The 14,009-nt window shown below is 36.1% G+C and overlaps 1 protein-coding gene across 1 annotated transcript in view; it reads left to right on the top strand.

Annotated features, from left to right (window-relative positions):
- The window catches only part of PCLO (piccolo presynaptic cytomatrix protein), a 382,367-nt gene that overhangs the window by 296,892 nt on the left and 71,466 nt on the right, over nt 1-14,009 (top strand). Inside the window, exons 14-17 of the mRNA XM_074827920.1 lie at nt 929-979; nt 1,747-1,877; nt 3,486-3,512; nt 7,210-7,303. Coding sequence (XP_074684021.1) covers nt 929-979; nt 1,747-1,877; nt 3,486-3,512; nt 7,210-7,303 — 303 coding nt within the window. The remainder of the gene's footprint in view (nt 1-928; nt 980-1,746; nt 1,878-3,485; nt 3,513-7,209; nt 7,304-14,009) is intronic.

Genomic DNA, 14,009 nt, shown 5'->3' with positions numbered 1-14,009 from the left:
CAAAAATATTCAAATCCTGCTACTGAACCACAGAGAGCTTTCTTGCTTGACTGATGGCTTACAGATTAGAGGTAGGTCCAGGGTGGCTCAAGGGCACCACCATTTAACAGAATAGCGTGTTTTTGAGAGTCCAGGATTTGAAGCAAATGGCGGTATCATTTTCCAACTAGTAACAAACAGGAGGGAAGAAAAGAGGGAGAAAAAAAAAGACACTGAGGATTTTATTGCTTTTGTCAGCAACCTAGAGAAGCTCAGCAACGGAGAACAGAGAGGAACAGGCAAGGTTATGCAGCATACTGAATGGGAGGACAGAAAATTTAAATTTCGTATCATGGAAAGTGTGTAGAAGAATTTGATGATGAAGTGGTATAGCTGAACTGATTATCAGAAAACACAGAATAAAGCAAAAAAATATATGAGATGGCTTGCAGTTGTGAAATCCACTTGTACACATCACTAAGTTTTAGTACTATTCTTTCCACTCTTTCTACCCACTTTCACCTAAACTCTATTTAAAATGCCTTTCATTAGAAATATGTCTGTGTTGTACTTGACACTGTATTTGGTTTCTCTTTGCAACATTCACTTTTGTTAGACATGGTTAATGCTATATGTCTTTTTCTCCCCATGCCTGCCTGTGAGACCAATCATCTCAGACTATAAAGACTGGTGTTCAAGTTGTCTGGTTCTGTACTTGCGCAAAGGCTGATCAAAATGACTGGACTCTAAGTGCTGTTGAAATACCATAACTATTAGTTTTGGGCATACAAATTGGAGACAATTAAACCGTTTTTAAAAATGCATGGCAATAGAGCAGTATAAACAACACCTGTCGAAAAAGCTAACTTTGAAAATCTATTATTTCCAATATGTGTATATGTATATTTGTGTGTGCCTATATATTTATTCATCTATTTTAACCTGGCAGCCCACAGAAACTGTGAAGTCTGCTTCCCATCCAATCACTGGAGAAATTCAGGTAAATATATATATTTTTTGCTGTGTAAATTGTTGGTGCTACTGGCTGCGATTTTTCTGGTGAATAAGTTTGCAGAAAACAATCTCCATTAACTGATTTCTTAGTCAACTCCAACCCCTTGAAATGTCACTGATATAAGTCAGTACTTGATTTTTTGCCTCTGTCTTTAATGTTGACTTGTGAAATACAAATGGGATGGAAGGAGCTACTATTCGTGAATGGGCTGAAAACATTGTGAAATTCATTCTGACTTTTAATCTTTGGGCATTTATTCTGGTTTACTTCAGAAATTCTCATACTCTTAACATTTAAGCAAAGACTGCTATGGGTTTCTCATAGTGCAATGTATTTATTTCCATGCAGTGCCAAGTTTGTGGCTACCTCATATAAAGTGTCTACGCTAGCTTTTTAAAACAGTGGAACCTGGAGCAGCAGAATAAATGAAGCCTAACTTCCTATAGATTTCTGTCTTTTTTTTTCCTTAATTAATCCCTCTCTCTTATACTAGTACTAAGGGTCTTTCCACTGTATTATAACATCATCCCCAGGCTTGTGCTCCAGGTAGTCAGAATTTGTGTAATTCCTATTGAAGAAGCTGGCTATTGCTCAGAATAATATCAAGGGATCAAATTTCATCTGCTTTTTCCTGATTGAAATAGATAAATATGGGTGTTCCCTCTTTTTTTTAACAAATACTGACAGACTTTGAAAACAAAATTTTGTTTCTAAAGATAACAAATCTTACTGTGTTTTAATACATTTTCTAGCTTCAAATCAACTATGACAAACACCTTGGCAACCTTATCATCCACATTCTTCAGGCAAGAAACCTTGCTCCCAGAGACAACAATGGCTATTCAGACCCCTTTGTTAAAGTTTATCTGCTTCCAGGGAGAGGGTAAGTGTTGGAAAAATTTTAACCTGAACTTTCTTTTAATCTGGGTTTGTTACTTGTCACTAATAAACAGAACCGAGAGTTGTTGCTATAGAAAATCCAGGTGCAACACCAGGAAGAATGGTGGATTTTTTGAGACAGATCCTATTCCCCAGAGAATGTGCATACTTTACTAATGACCTCAGGGACGTCATGATCATTCCTATAGATTTTTTTCATTATGTCTCCATTTAAAAATTCTAATAAATGTAAAAATATGTATTAAAAGATCAACAGACTCTACTGAAATGTACTAAATATATGCAGTACTTTCTGTAGTATAGAAAGCTACATGCTAAGCTTAACATGGAACGGTTGCTTCAGGTCAAAACATTCTGAATTTGGAACAGATTTGCAGACATGCAGAATTACAGTATCTGATATAAATTTAAGGTTGTGGTAAAATACCAAAAGTGAGAAATACTAGACAGAAAACATCCATTCGATGTGATTTTTTTATGCCTGTTTTTTTAAGAGCTACGATGTGGTTTTAAAAATTCTGGTAATCTAATGACTATACAAACCACTAATCACTTTTTCACAGACCGTTGCTTCTTTAGACTTTAATTACAAATAGCTCATTAGTGTTTACTTTAAAATAAATGTTTCTGTATAAGCAGTATTATAACTCTTTTTTGTGCCCTAAAGTTGCAGAATGATACACATATCCATAAGTATACATGGTTATAATAATCCTGCTCACTTCAGGGACACAACAAATATATCTAAAATTAAGCTGATGGATCAGACCTTAGATTGTAAAGACAAATTCCTGCAAAATTCTCTGCTTGTGTAACCACACTCATCCTAAAAGACTCTTAGGCTAGGACCATGCAACTAAAAATCTGTATTTCTGTTCTATTCAAAGTAACAGGAAAGTGGATGCTCAGGTCACAGTTCAGCATTTGGCATATGGGCAAGCACCTCTAAATGCACATGAATGGTACAGCTAAAGGCAGGCATATTCTTTTGTAGCTTGCTAATTCCAGCAATAGAGCATTCAATATTGTTCAGTGGCACTGAGCCCAAAACTATTAGTGAATAAAATGGGAACAGGTCCTAAACCTTGAGGGTTTTTAAATGCACCTATGAATCTTGTATAATACTTGTCAAATCAATTTAAGTGGGAATTTTGCAGGTACATTCACTGATGTAGAAATAAGACTTTGAATTAGAGAGACCCTGCAGAGGTCTAACCAAGAGCCAAACATAGGTTTAAACTTGCTACCAAGTTATGAGGAATTTGGATTTTAGTGTTGTTTGGGTTCATTATTGTAAAACATGGCAATGTTACAGTTTTGCATGTAACTTGACACTTTAGGGAATAATGAAAATGAAGAGCTTCTCAAAAGTGCCAAACTTGATTCTGAAAGCAAAAACTTGAATTGCTACTGAATATCTTTTATCTGTAGTTCAGTCCATGCTAGACTTCTTATTCTTCCTAATACCTCTATTTCCTTTGAATCTGATACTAGAAACTACCCATTATTCACATTTTCTTTCATGTCTGTTCTCATTTTCTCTCACACTGCTTCCTCTGTGTTCCTAACTCTGTAAATGCTGGGTATGCAGACAAGTCATGGTTGTCCAAAATGCAAGGTAGAGTGTACTATATTCCAATTTTATTCTTTAGTTTTTGTATGCATGCATGATATGATAAGCCTGTGCATTGAACTATAGATTTCTCTTTAGTTTTGATGGCATGCAACTGCAGCATGGATTTGCTGTTCATTCTCTAATGAATCCCATTTCCAGGTCAGAAGGAACTGGAAACAAGTAATTAACACTCCTCAGTGCAGTAATATTCTAGGGCCAAACTCTGATGACAATCAAAATTTCTTTTGAAGTGTGGAAGAATTCAGTTTAGAGATATCTAAAAATTTATTCTCACTCACTGAAAGCTGCAAAATAATTAACTGTGAACTTGTATCAAGATTCTGAATGGTGTTAACACCAAGAGAAACAGGCACTGTTTGGAAATGAAATGGTATATTTTCCTCTCTATACCTTGCACAGTGAATAGACATTGAAGTCCAGTATAATTCTAGTTAACTGCCCAGCTGGCTTTAAAGCTGTTTGACCACATAGATGGTTATATGTGATAAACAAAGTTGATTTTTTACTTGTTGAAATTACTAGTGGTTTGTTTGTCCTGGAGTTGGAAATATAAGGCAAAACTCCATTCTCAAGATATGCTAATATCAGCCCAGTCTAAGTACATAAGAATAGTAATTCAGCCCAAATTCTAAATTTATTTAAAAGTAGAAACCTGACCAAACAAGTCAACAGATGAATTTCAATAAAGAGATCTTCTCTATCATCAGTCTGTGTCTTCGTTAATAAAATTATTTAATGAATGTGCTTAAATGCCACATTTTATATTCAGTTATTCTATTACACTTTTTCATTGTACTTTCAGTTTTATTATGTGTTTACTATTTTATTATGTATATATTACGTACAGTAAACTGTAATTAAGGAAGCATAGCAAAACGATAAGAGTAATGCAGTTTCTATCTTTACACACAGCATACTCTGAATTTCAAGTGCAAATTATTTCATACTAGGTATAGACTTGTTTAATGGATGCATTTTATTAAAGCGTCTCCATCTGTTAATCATAATTGTTTGGGGGAAGGTGCATTGGTGATATGAATTTAATGTATTTGCTAGATCCTCTCTTAAGAGGTCCGGAAACCTTTAGTTGTCATCCAGCTTAGCCTGGGTCTGCACCTCCTTAGAAGTGATCAAGGTCTCTGCAACAGATTCAGATCATGTGTTGCATGATGTGGACTAACACCACCCTTGCCAGTTTAGATACAGATACTTTACAGACTTCACTGGAAATACTTGAGTTACCATGTTAACAACATGTTTACCTTTTGTCACTGCCAGCTCTGAGACTCAACACTTCATGAATCACCTTCTCACATATTTTTGAAAAGAATCAGAAACTTTGAAAAGATGGTGAAGCTGTAATACTGCAAAAGGAAATCCATGAAAGGAAAGGGAATGTTTTGGTGTCATTTTCTTGGTTGAGAGCACAAAGGGTCCTTTCCTACTTTCTTCAAAAAGATGAAAGTATATCAGTTCCTTAAAACCAGATCATATGACATTTAGACAGGCCCAAGCTGTATAATACTATCCTGGCTTAGTAAAGGTAAGAAGTAACTGGGTTACTCTGGGTATAGGAGGAGTTTGGGTATGTTAATATTTCATCAATAGTTGATCAGAATAGGCATTCATTTGAGAAATACTGTAAGCCCAGAGAGAAAGAGATGCTGCCAGCCCAGCTGTCACTTGCCCGTGTCCCATGTCTTCATATGGGTCAGTCAAACCTCATTAATACTTTGAGTGATGGGGATGCTTTTCTCAGACCAGAGAGTGGGAAAAGAAGGTTACCGAGGTGCTTAAAAAATTTAAGTGCATCACTGAGTAGGATTTGCCATCAAAATCTAGTTTCCAAAAAGATTCATATTTTGTGTTTCAGCTTTCCTTCCAAGATAAGCAAAGAAATAACTTTATGTGAGTTTATTTTTCATATGCTCTTGGTCCCCCTAGATTTTAATGCATCTTTTTCTCACTGACATACAAGAAAAAAGAATTTTTTTTTTTTTTTTTTTTTTTTTAATATACCATTGTATGCTGTGGCTGACAGAGCTGATCGAACTGTAGAGAGCTGCTGCTTTCTTCTCATAAGCAGAGGTGGACATATACTTTGTTTCAGGGGTCCCAATGCCCTTCACATTTTTTGATAAACTGGAAGACTGTAGACAGCACGTTTTACAGGAAAATAAATGGAACTGCATAGAATGACTAGAGCAAAAAGTAACAGCAAAAAAAACTTTCATTAAAAGATACCAGTCTAGTAGGCAGCTTGGATATGGCCACACCCTTTTGGAGAATAAGGCCACTAGACACTACAGAATAATTAGATGGGAGCACTGCACAACAGAATTGAGTTTGTAGAATGAAACTGCTGGTGCTGAAAATCCAACATTGACGTATATGTGTTAGTAATACACATGCATCTTTCACATAACTTTAATTCAGACCTGCACCAATCTGGTACCATGCATGATACACCATTAGTAACTGGATGATTAAATGAGTCCCTGGAGTGCATATTCTGAGTTAATCTCATATGAAAGGAATCTAGTTCATTATCTCTGAGACCATGCCACAGTATGAACCAAAACACCGTTCAATCAAAAGTCAGAAGTGAGAATCAAGAGGACTGCCCACTACCAAAAAATATCATAGGGGAACCATAAGAGAGTTTAATAGGGCAGATACAGGTCATTCTGTGCTGGAGAACAGTCCTGGGCACATTTAATTTAGTAACAGATATAACATGTAAGTCCTTTAATGTATGAGAGGTTAGAACAGAAGACAAATGGCGGTTCACTTGCAGACTGGCAACAAGAGGTTCTTTACCTTGTATCTTGTTGGGTTTTCAAAGCATCAAAAGCTTCTCATGTTCTCCTACACAGCTCTTTTGAGATGTCCATTAAAATTTATATTAAATTAAAATTGGAACGGAAGCAAATCTGACATCAAAGCTGACAGAGATAGATGAATCCATATTCTCTTAAAGGTTAGTGTATTGCTTTCTCCATACTCAGGAAATGCAAAGTACAATAGAAAGCACTACCGATTCTTTTTAAAAGCAGATTATGCAGCCAAATTTTTTATTCTTGGCTATTGATAAAAATAATCATCAGCTTGATACATTTTTATGTTTGTTTCCCGTACAGTTAGAGGCATAGGTAGAGAACAGGATCAATAAGAAATTACTGTTCCTATCATTAACAGGATATTAGTTACCCCATGGCATTCATTAAACATTCTTGTGAGATGGGATTCATGTAATTAGAGACTGCAACCTATAAATATAATGGATTCATGCTACTTTAAAGTGCTAATAGGACGATGGTCTTGGAAAAGAAATCAATGCATTATCACTTCAATTTATAATCACAGCCCAACACCTACAGTGGGAGAACAAAGCATATGTGCATGGGCTGACTGATGCTTTATGTTGAAACAGTTGTAGGCAGAGCTAGCCTGCTGAAGAGCCAGAAGAAGATGTTTTAAAAGACCATGTCAGGAAAGCATACTAAAGAAAAAACCTCAAAGGCTGTCATTGTCCTCTTGTAACCCTGAGTTGTTGCAGAAATGGGAGATGCAGTTCATTTATTTTTCTGGCTTTTGATTTTGGGGTGTTTTTTTGCATTAGAACTGAACAAAACAAAAGATTGCTAATTTAATGTTTCCTTCCTTTGTTCAAATTCAGTGCTGAGTACAAGCGGAGAACTAAGTACGTGCAGAAAAGCTTGAATCCTGAATGGAATCAAACGGTCATTTATAAAAATATCTCCATGGAGCAGGTGCGTGACTGGTAGTACTGTTCAGTGCAATTTGCTGCATTATTATTTGTATGGTCTGCAGTGCTTACTGTGAAGGGAATAGTGCTTCTGGAAATTCTGTGAACCCCTGTAAAATCTTGCCAAATTTAGGGGAAATTTGAAACTATTTCCTTGCCTCTGATAGAGCTTGCTATATCAGTATGCTTTTCGTATCCCTTCTACTCATAACAGTGGGGATTACACTCATGTCATAAGTACAGATGTGGCAATTAAAAAAATTATAATAGAATACAGGGAGGGAATAAGTTAAGACATAAATTTCTGAAAGAAATGCAGAAATCACTGTAACTTATCGTTCCAAAAGTCATGCAAGCTCACACAAAACACAGTTCCTAACATTTTTTTATTCAATAATATTTATAAAATGTAGAGATACATTTCTAGATTTAGCAGCAATTTACAGCAATGGACATGAAATATGAATCACATGAAAACATTTAGAAGATATTTAATTTCCTTGTTATAGAAAGATTTAACTCACATCTGGGAAAGAAGTCTGTGGAAGTCTTCTCTGTTTCTTGGTGGGTTATTAACTGTAATTGATCTACAGAGTTAACTGAGGCAGTATGAAGCAACTGAGTCCTCTTTTTCTTCATCTCCCCTTTTAAGATGACTTTTTACCATCTGAAAAAGACATAAAGAGCAAAATTATGATCAGTCCATTTGTTTAAATTAAGAAGTATATTTTATAGAATAATGGATCAGTACAGATTCCTAAATCCTTTTGCCTTCTTAGTGCTTTGTTCTTGATACTTTCAACTTCAATTCTCAAGGCCATTTAATCTTTCAGTACTTAAAAAATCCCAGAATAACTAGACCTTTTCATGAATAGATTTCTTAATGCTTTTAATATAGTTCTCCAACACAACACCAAGACCTCAATAATATCTTCCTAACTTAAAATTTCATTATTCATTCTTCTTGTTCATTAAGAGGAACATAGATTAAGATACTAATTTTTGCATGTACAAAAACCCTTCCCACACAGGGACTTGCATAGTTGCTCATGCAATCTGCACATCTAACCTTAGCAAGCAGTAGCTCAGGTTTACTTCAGAGGTGCTCTGTTGTACGTAGTCATTATAGTTTGCTGGGTTTTGCATGCTGTTTCATGTAGGCTTGCATAGATCATAGAATCACAGAACAGTTTAGATCGGAAGGGACCTAAAAAATCATTCAGTTCCAACCCCTCTGCCAGGGGCAGGAACACCTTCCAGTAGACCAGGTTGCTCAAAGCTCCGTCCAACCTGGCCTTGAACACTTCCAGGGAGGGGGCAGCCACAACTTCTCTGGGAAACCTGTGCCAGTGCCTCACCACCCTCACAGTGAAGAATTCCTTCTTAATGTCTAATCTAAATCTACCCTCTTTCAGTTTAAAAGCTTTACTCCTCATCCTATCACTACACTCCCTGATAAAGAGTCCCTCCCCATCTTTCCTGTAGGTCCCCTTTAAGTACTGGAAGGCTGCTATAAAGTCTCCCCGGAGCCTTCTCTTCTCTAGGCTGCCACACCCCCAACTCTCTCAGCCTGTCCTCATAGGGGAAGTGCTCCAGTCCCCTGATCATCTTCGTGTCCTCCTCTGGACCCGCTCAAGCAGGTCTGTGTCCTTCTTATGTTGAGGGCCCCACAGCTGGACACAGTGCTCCAGGTGGGTCTCATGAAAGCAGAGTAGAGGAGGAGAATCACCTCCCTTGACCTGCTGGCCTCACTTCTCTTGATGCAGCCCAGGATACTGTTGGCTTTCTGGGCTGTGAGCGCACTTTGCTGGCTTATAGTCAGCTTTCCATCCATTGCTACTCCCAATTCCTTCTCCATAGGGCTACTCTCAATCCACTCATTGCCCAGCCTGTATTTGTGCATGGGATTGCCTCGACCCATGTGCAGGACCTTGCACTTGGCCTTGTTGAACTTCATGAGGTTTGCATGGGCCCACCTCTCAAGCTTGTCAAGGTCCCTCTGGATGTCATCCCTTCCCTCCAGAGTGTCGACCACACCACACAGCTTGGTGTCATCATCGAACTTTCTGAGGGTGCACTGAATCCCTCTGTCCATGTCTCCAACAAAGATGCTAAGCAGCGCTGGTCCAACAATGGTGGCTCATTAACAGTGAAAGCATCAGAAAAAAAAACCCTGTGATGTTTGTCTAGCTGCAATATAAATCCTAGATCTTCTGGGTTTTGTGAAAAGGCTTGGTAAGTCTTAGCAATATTTGAAAACTGAGCTTTCCATTTAAGAAAGCCTCTTCAATTTACTTAATTCGCTTTAAGGTTCTACTGTGACATTTCACAGAGCTGTAATTAAGAGTGCTTGGATGTTGGACATTCAATGGCTGTTTGGTCATTTTAAATTGCTTAATGATCATAGTTTGGGATTTCTTGGACAGAGATTTTTGTGACAGAAAATCTCCTAATGTCTTTGATGTCAGTTTTTTGATCGTTATTTGATGAAATTTGCCTTTAGGTTGCATGTTGATTTGCAGATCTCTTTTTCCCTTCCTCTGAGAATGTTATGCAGTGCTTATGATTATAAGTGTGTAAGCTTCATGTGAGCACCACATATGTTGTATATTTTGTCCTCTTGTCACATAGAAGTGTGTTCAGGGAATAGTATTGCCTTCCACACCTTTCCATGGCTTGTATCTAGTGCTTAAATACTGGTGGGAGTGATTCTTCCCCTATAAAATTCAGTGCCCTGGCTTAGAGAATATACAGTAAAAAACATTTCTAAATCACCAGGTAATTCCATGCTGATTAGAAGTCCCCTCTACAGTTTGAAGAACTATCACCATGCAATTCCACTCATAACCTTCACGAATGGATATTTTAAAAAAGTTAGGAATATAAAGAGATGTACAAGACAATAATTGTGATAGATTGAGAATGAGTGTTGTGATCAGCAAACCAGCAAAACTGCATCATACAATAAGTTATACAGAGTTATCAGTCATACCTTAACATAAATTAATGAATCTTTATAAATATTATTTCTTCAAAGAAGTATTTCCTTTCCCTCCATCAAAACATGGGTTGCTTGCTGCCAGCAAATACGTATTATTAAATATTTCCTAATACAGTCCTTTTGACGTCACTGTCTAGACTTCAGCTGGTTGTACAATTTTTCATTTTCCTTTTCTCTTTCATAACCTAGCTGAAATCAAAGTGAAAATAATTACAGGAAATAGATCACTCTCTGAAATGAAACAGAATTTTTCAAGGTTGGAATGATTAGTTTTCATGTAGCAAATTCTACTTTGACAGTTGGAGAAAAAATAAATTAAACTGAATATTTAGTAATTTAAGGTTTTTGTTAAGTAATAAAGTGAAGATAATTACAATTTGAGAGGGAGACTGAGTACTCACATTACAAATATTGTATAGTAATTGTTAACTGAAATCAAATACCTACTCAAAGCATTAAAGAAAACATTAGAATGATTTAAAGAGATGATGTTAAAAGATGTGACTTCTGTTGCTGGTCAGGCCATTGGTATAATGTATGACCACAATATAAGGTGTGGCTTTGTTTACCTCAATTTCTTACTTGTCAAAAGCAAATAAAAATATTTCCTTAAATAAAGGATATAATTAATGAAAGCAAATGTCCTCAAATTGAAGGTAATATACTTAGAGCAATATTTTCAAAATCCTTGAGTGACGTAGGAGCCTATGTCATATTTCCAAAAATAAGAAAAGCTTTCTTATGAATAACTAAGGTGTTGGTACTTAAATCTTACTTAATATCTTGTACAAGAGAAAGCAGGTTTTTAAGTGACCTAGCAAAAGTCTTTGTCCTCCCATATACTGAAGTACAGCAATATAGAGAAGAATACAATAACATTTAAATATGAATGTAAACACAGATAAGTATAATGCATGATCATGCATTAATACAACACCTTCATTTCTACTCATCAAATATCCTGACTGAGACTGCCATCTTTTATATAATTTCTGAAGTAATTATAGGAATTTAGTTTCAGCACAGGTGAAAACAAACTGCATTTAAATTATTTCTTTCCTCATACAAATACTTGTGTGAGATTTTCAAGGAACAAGTATTAAATATTTCAAGTAATGCATATTTATTTACACAGACCCACATTATCCATAACAACACCCGGTGATCTCCAGATATTTAAAATAAGAAACAGACTCCTTTATATGTGTGGTGTTGGTCATGTCTTCCATAAGAGAAAATATTATTCACATTGGCTGTTTCTGCATATTCCTTCATTTTCTTTAAATGGTGGTTGTCCATAGCAGCCTAAAGCTAACTGGAGTTCACATGCAGTAACATACTTTTAGGCAGGGTTTTATTTTTTAATTTTATTTATTTTTTTATTTTTAATTTTTCCACATGGCAAAGCCTGAAATTAGTTTCAGCTTAGTAACACTTTTTTCATAAAATGCTTGGAACACTGATGAGGTTCACAACATGTTTAAACTGCTTTCCTTTTTTTAGGGACACACTCTCATTTTCCTGTTGGTACATTGTCCATTTGCATAAACCCACGGTCAGATAGATAGTGGGTTTCTGCAGCCCATTTCAGTATTGCTGTCAGTTAAATTCCTGATGGAGATCTGAACTTCTGGCTTCGCAACCTAAAACTAGATGATGTAAGGCAGAACTCTACTTTGCAGTGATGGTATAATGGCTGCTATTAAAATCACTAGCCGTTGAGTGTTCTTTGCCTTCAACAGTGGTACATAAATATATCTTCAGAAAAGCAAATTTTCCTCCTCTTTGAAGCTCATTTCATGCACTCTGCCTAATAAAGCTCTTTTGATGGTTTTTCATTGTCATAATATTTTATAAAATCTTTTTTAAACTAAGAAGCTTAAAATAGGTCTCTCAAAGAAATGTAGAGTACTACAAGTTTTCAGCAGTTTTATTATCCTACTAATGCAAAGAAACGGGTTGCAGTTACTTGAAAATCTTCTTTATTTTACCCTTTGCACCAAAAATCCTTCAAATCTTAGTGGTTTTTTTTCTCGTTTTCTGGATCTATACATTCTTCTCTCTGTCCCTGCACAGTCATCACTTGAAACAAGAAGGCATGTCTTCCCAAAATAGCAACTATCGAGACAATACATTTCTGAAAAGTATTTATGCTATTCCTCTTTTTTAAAGGGTAAAAATACATATACTTAATATAGCATCTAGCAGGAAATTGTATCATCCAGGAAGCTAAAGGTAGCATGGACCAGTGGCTGCTCAGCTCATTCTTTCAGGTTGTTTTTCACGTTGCAGTTTCTATACTGTCTTGGAACAGCAAAGAAAAAGAATTTTATTCAGTCAAGGAAATGAGCTTTACAAATATTTGGTAAGGGATGTTCAAAAGAGAATATTTTTGTTCAACTTTTTCATTAATTTTTGCAGGATATTTTTAAAAAGAATGTTTAAGAAAATGTTGCCTAATTATGTAGGAATAAAACAGAGAAAGATTAAAGAGTTACTCTCAAATATTATTTTTTTTTAATCTTAGCTTTCAATTCATGTTGTTGCCTGTTTAAATAGTACATTGTTGATGTTAAAAATAGTACAATTCCCCTTTGTGTGGGTTTTCCAGGATGTGCTGATTTAAACTTGTTTTTCAAAGATACTGGCTTCGCATAGTTGCTCATTTTTCTAAAGTTAGCTGGGAGCGGAAGATATTCCAAATAGATAATAATGAGATTAAATTATAATTTAAAGGCAATTTAAAGTTATTAAGAACCATCTGAATCTGTATTGCATTAAACCAAGGGGCAGTGGAGGTAAATAGCAAACAGTGCTTTTCTTAAAAGTATATATAATATGTACAGTAAATGGTACAGTTTATAATTTTGAACAATGACTTGATCCTTCATTGTCCCTTTGTCCCAGGCAGCCAATTAATAGTCAGAGCAGTGAGTGACACATTGCTTCTGTTAGGATGGTGACCTCAATTATCACATAAGATTTCTGTTTCTGACCTCTCTTATTCAAGTATGTGAGAAGAGTCCTGTTTTCCTTAGTAATGCTTGGAAGTGTCCAACAAATTCTTCACTTCCAAATTTGCAGCCTGATATTGCAGGCATCCCATACCCCCAGGATGTTGTCCTTTTTTCCTTCAAGCTATATGAATTTATTACTGCCTTTCCAGCCACCTGTTAGCCTTTCGCCCCAGCATATAACACCAGTAATCAATCCTCTCCCCATCTGTCCCCACAGACCCCTGCAATAACACTCAGGTCACTCTTTTCAATACAGTCAACTGCTTTGCTCAACAGCTTCTCTGTTTTGCACTATCTTGTCATATAAAAAGACTTACTTGTTTCTTACTGTAGCCTGTAAGAAGAGTGCTTGACACAGCTATCACACTTAGCAAGATCTGCAGATAATGGGTTTTGATGGCTGTCATTAATACCTACCAGTACAACTTGTCCTGCATATCTGGATCACTTGCAGAGTTCCACTGACTGCACTGAATTCCAAGGGTATTAAAGCCTAGTCTTCATAGATGAGATTGTGTAAATAGGGTGTTTTAAATAATACATTCAAAATTCACACTCAGATACACTTTAAGCAAGTGTCTGAGTTCAGACAGCTCAGATCTGATGATGAGAAAAGCTGCACAAATACAAAAATGGGGCTTTAAAAATCAGTTTGGCTTTTGTAGTGGACACATATTCTGTTAAAAGCAAGT

The sequence above is a fragment of the Strix aluco genome, chromosome 5, assembly GCF_031877795.1.
Source record: "Strix aluco isolate bStrAlu1 chromosome 5, bStrAlu1.hap1, whole genome shotgun sequence".
NCBI lineage: Eukaryota > Metazoa > Chordata > Aves > Strigiformes > Strigidae > Strix > Strix aluco.
The sequence above is the reverse complement of the archived record's forward strand: the minus strand, read 5'-3'. Positions and strand labels throughout refer to the sequence as shown.